Raw genomic sequence first — 4,483 nt, forward strand, 5'->3', positions numbered from 1 at the left:
ATCATTAATTAAACAGAGTGAGAGCGTCGGCGACATTTGAATTTTTATTAAACGATCATTATCATCAGGGCGTCGACAGCCCTAACTCCGGCCAGTCCGCTGGAATCTTCTGCAGAGGCTAGCATCGTTCTTTTTCCGACGGTTCTACGGTCTGATTCTCTCTCTGTTCCTTCTCCCTCATGTATTTTCTCGCTTCGATTCTGTCTCTCCTTTACTGTCTGCTCTTTCCCGGGTAATTTTCTTTGCTTGCGTCTGATTACTTGTCCTCTCCCACAAATGGTTGTCTTATTGCAAGTCTTCAGATCTTAGGCCTGCCGTAGCACTATTACTGTTTCCGGCAGCAAATGATCATTGAGGTCTTCTATTTTGCTTAAGTAGATGAGTGAACTAATTGGATCTTGGTTCCGTTATCTTTTTCTTTTTCACTCTGTTTAGTTCGCTTGAAAGTGAAGAGTGCAAGTTCTGAGAATGAATTTTTGTTTTCTATTACTTAATCAGCCTTTTTGATGTTGAAATTCTGTCATATACACATCCCAGATAGTGCTTTTACCCGCCATTTTCCCCTCAAGGATTACAGACTTCTTTTATCGATTTACTTTGCATATATGATAGCTTTTCTATTTCTGGACTAATTTTGTTAGAATCCCACGTTATAAGGGTGTCGAAACCTATCCTTAATAGACGCCTTTTAAAATTTTGGGGGAAGCCTAGAAGGAAAAGTCGAGAGAGACAATATCCGTTGGCGGTGGGCTTGAGCTGTTACAAATGGTATTAGAGCCAGTTACCGGACATTGGGCTCTCAAGGGGTGGATTGTGAGATCTCACATCGGTTGAAATTATGTCATATACACATCCCAGATAGTGCTTTTACCCGCCATTTTCCCCTCAAGGGTTACAGACTTCTTTTATCGATTTACTTTGCATATATGATAGCTTTTCTATTTCTTTGTTTGGACTAATTTTGTGAGATCCCACGTTATACGGGTGTCGAAACCTATCCTTAGTAGTCGCGTTTTAAAATCTTGGGGGAAGTCCAGAAGAAAAAGTCGAGAGAGGACAATATCTATTGGCAGTGGGCTTGGGCTGTTACAAATGGTATTAGAGCCAGTTACCGGACGTTGGGCTCCCAAGGGGTGGATTGTGAGATCTCACATCGGTTGAAATTCTGTCATATACACATCCCAGATAGTGCTTTTACCTGCCATTTTCCCCTCAAGGGTTACCGACTTCATTTATCGATTTACTTTGCATATATGATAGCTTTTCTATTTCTTTGTTTGGACTAATTTTGTGAGATCCCACGTTATACGGGTGTCGAAACCTATCCTTAGTAGTCGCGTTTTAAAATCTTGGGGGAAGTCCAGAAGAAAAAGTCGAGAGAGGACAATATCTATTGGCAGTGGGCTTGGGCTGTTACAAATGGTATTAGAGCCAGTTACCGGACGTTGGGCTCCCAAGGGGTGGATTGTGAGATCTCTCATCGGTTGAAATTCTGTCATATATACATCCCAGATAGTGCTTTTACCTACCATTTTCACCTCAAGGGTTACAGACTTCATTTATCGATTTACTTTGCATATNGCATAAAATTTCAACGTACAAACTATTTTGATGATGGATAAATCCCTTTTGTAAATTTCAAATATCAATGAAATTGTATCTTATAAATAAATAAATAAAAAAGATGTGGGAGATTATTGTTTTATATCGCTAATTATTCACCTGTCTTTGATTCCACTATTATGTGCTTCTTGCCATTAGACAATCAAGGCAAGATCTATAAAGTCGACACCTTAAAGTGCACCGTTTGTTGAGGATTATTGGGAGTGAGTCCCACATTGGTTAATTGAGTAGAAGATCATGAGTTTATAAGTTAGAAATACTATCTCCATTGGTATATATGCGTGTCGAAACCTATCCTTAGTAGTCGCGTTTTAAAATCTTGGGGGAAGCCCAGAAGAAAAAGTCGAGAGAGGACAATATCTATTGGCAGTGGGCTTGGGCTGTTACAAATGGTATTAGAGCCAGTTACCAGACGTTGAGCTCCCAAGGGGGTGGATTGTGAGATCTCACATCGGTTGAAAGGAGAGGAGAACGAAGCATTCCTTCTAAGGGTGTGGAAACCTCTCTCTAGTAGACACGTTTTAAAACCTTGTGGGGAAACCCATAAGGGAAAGTCCAAAGAGGATAATATCTACTAGCGGTGGGTGTGGGTTTGAGCTGTTACAAATTTGATATCCAGAATTTCTTCTTCCGAGGATTAGGAGAACTGATTTTTGATATTTGATATCCGCTCCTAGTGTATCTTAGATTGGTTTATACGTTTTCAACGTCATAGTTTTGGAGCTTTTGCTAATAACTTATCTATCTGAAATTTCAGATATTGGGATTTAGAATCTCCCTTANTGGGGAAACCCATAAGGGAAAGTCCAAAGAGGACAATATCTACTAGCAGTGGGTGTGGGTTTGGGGTGTTACAAATTTGATATCCAGAATTTCTTCTTCCGAGGATCAGGAGAACTGAGTCTCTATTGTATATTTGATATCCGCTCCTAGTGTATCTTAGATTGGTTTATACGTTTACAACGTCATAGTTTCGGAGCTTTTGCTAATAACTTATCTATCTGAAATTTCAGATATTGGGATTTAGAATCTCCCTTAACAAGAAAACACAATGGCAGAACTTAGTCTGGGTATATTGATAGACATTCTTGATGAGGAATGGATGAGAGACACACTCCCTCATGATGGTAATTCTCAGCCTTCATTTCTCTGTACTCAAGAAATTATTTGTTACAAACTATGTCATTGCTTATTTAGTGTAGTTGTTCTATCATTTTCATAGATCTTCTACTCCCTCCTGTGCTGGTTGTTCGGACTGATGACACCGAGGACTCGAGTATGTCTCCTAACTTATAAGTCAATGTTCAATTAACAACACATGGAAAGACTATTTCTTTTAATTTTGATAACAACTTCTAAAATGAAGCATGTTTTTGCCCTCAATGTGAGATTTAATACATGGAGTTCCTGAATTTAGTACTTTAGAGAATGGAAAGTAAGATGGTTCTAAGACTCCGGATGCCTCTGAATATCGTTCCTCGATACGTTTTCTTCTTCATTCTGTCTTGTGGCTTAATGGTTATTGTGCAATTGTGAAAATTGTGGATAGGAAGTAATAAACGGATCTTTAATCACTCTGTTAGAAGAACAAAAGAGCTGAGGAAGTTCTTTTTGTATCTGCTTCTTACCATCTTAGGTCTGATACCTCTTTGTTTACTTTCTTTCTCATTTCTTTGTTCCCCCCTCTCACTCACGCACGTTTGCGCACAAACGTATGTTGCCTTAATCTTTTCTTCGTGCATAAAATTTCAACGTACAAACTATTGTGATGATGGATAAATCCCTTTTGTAAATTTCAAATATCAATGAAATTGTATCTTATAAAAATAAAAATAAAAAAAGATGTGGGAGATTATTGTTTTATATCGCTAATTATTCACCTGTCTTTGATTCCACTATTATGTGCTTCTTGCCATTAGACAATCAAGGCAAGATCTATAAAGTCGACACCTTAAAGTGCACCGTTTGTTGAGGATTATTGGGAGTGAGTCCCACATTGGTTAATTGAGTAGAAGATCATGAGTTTATAAGTTAGAAATACTATCTCCATTGGTATGAGGCCTTTTGAGGCCTTTTGGGAATCCCAGAGCAAAGCCATGAGAGCTTATGTTCAAGGTGGACAATATCATACTATTGTGGAGAGTCGTGATTCCTAACACCGTTCACTTGAAAAACACTATTCAAATACCAAATTATATGCAAATCTATTAGTTGTTTGCAGGAGAAATCGATTTTGATCCCTTTGACCTCGTAACATCTTTGCAGATCAGGAGGCTCAGCCAGTTGATGCTGATACCTGGCATGATCTTGCTCTAGGTAACCAATGAACCTTCTCCTAACTAAGGATGGCCCATTATCAAGAGATTTTCTTCAAGTTAGAAGTCTTATTACCATATTCTCTTGCTGTATTCGCATTGTAGATTTTAAGATCTCATTAATCCATGTTGTAGATGTTGAAGATTGATGTAGAAATTGTTTATTTGTGGTACAAGAAATAGTCTGTTAAGTACTCTACATGGATTTGCTGCTCTCTTTTGTCAATACATACTTGCATGTTGCCCTTTACCCCATGTAGAGGACACCATTGCCTTGTTGCTCGCATCTGATCGATTGGTTGTCGGCTCGTTGGTAAAGCGAGAGCTTCAAGCCCGATTTATGGTTGGTTCACCTCTTATTTAATCTTTATTCTAAAGTTTTCGTTCTGGGTCGTTTGGTTAGAAATTTTGTTTAACTTTTTTTTTGAATAAGATAGTCTGACTGTACGTTCGAGAATTAGACAAACATGTTGTTTATAAATGCTAACCTTTCATTGTTTTTTTTTTTTTTTTTTTTTTTTTTTTTTTTTTTTTTTTTTTTTTTT

General features: G+C 37.9%; 1 protein-coding gene and 1 long non-coding RNA gene across 2 annotated transcripts; one reads left to right on the plus strand and one right to left on the minus strand.

Moving 5' to 3' along the window:
- LOC111776922 (anaphase-promoting complex subunit 13) lies at window positions 1-4,224 on the plus strand. Its single transcript, XM_023656336.1, has 4 exons — window positions 1-149; window positions 2,637-2,750; window positions 2,846-2,899; window positions 3,889-4,224. The coding sequence occupies exons 2-4, from the start codon at window positions 2,675-2,677 to the stop codon at window positions 3,948-3,950; spliced, it is 192 nt and encodes a 63-aa protein (XP_023512104.1). The 5' UTR covers window positions 1-149; window positions 2,637-2,674; the 3' UTR covers window positions 3,951-4,224.
- On the minus strand, window positions 1,132-1,986 carry LOC111776923. The gene is made up of 2 exons (XR_002812322.1): window positions 1,915-1,986; window positions 1,132-1,321 (listed from the first exon to the last, which is right to left on the minus strand). It is a non-coding gene; the product is annotated as an uncharacterized LOC111776923 (long non-coding RNA).
- Window positions 4,225-4,483: the final 259 nt, after the last annotated feature.

The sequence above is a fragment of the Cucurbita pepo genome, chromosome LG16 (genome assembly GCF_002806865.2).
Source record: "Cucurbita pepo subsp. pepo cultivar mu-cu-16 chromosome LG16, ASM280686v2, whole genome shotgun sequence".
NCBI lineage: Eukaryota > Viridiplantae > Streptophyta > Magnoliopsida > Cucurbitales > Cucurbitaceae > Cucurbita > Cucurbita pepo.

Excerpts from the sequence above, each read along its gene's own strand:
- LOC111776922 (XM_023656336.1), top strand. The coding sequence starts at position 2,675 with ATGGCAGAACTTAGTCTGGGTATATTGATAGACATTCTTGATGAGGAA. Across the intron at positions 2,751-2,845 it reads AGACACACTCCCTCATGATG|ATCTTCTACTCCCTCCTGTG; the intron begins GTAATTCTCAGC and ends TCATTTTCATAG. Across the intron at positions 2,900-3,888 it reads TGATGACACCGAGGACTCGA|ATCAGGAGGCTCAGCCAGTT; the intron begins GTATGTCTCCTA and ends ACATCTTTGCAG.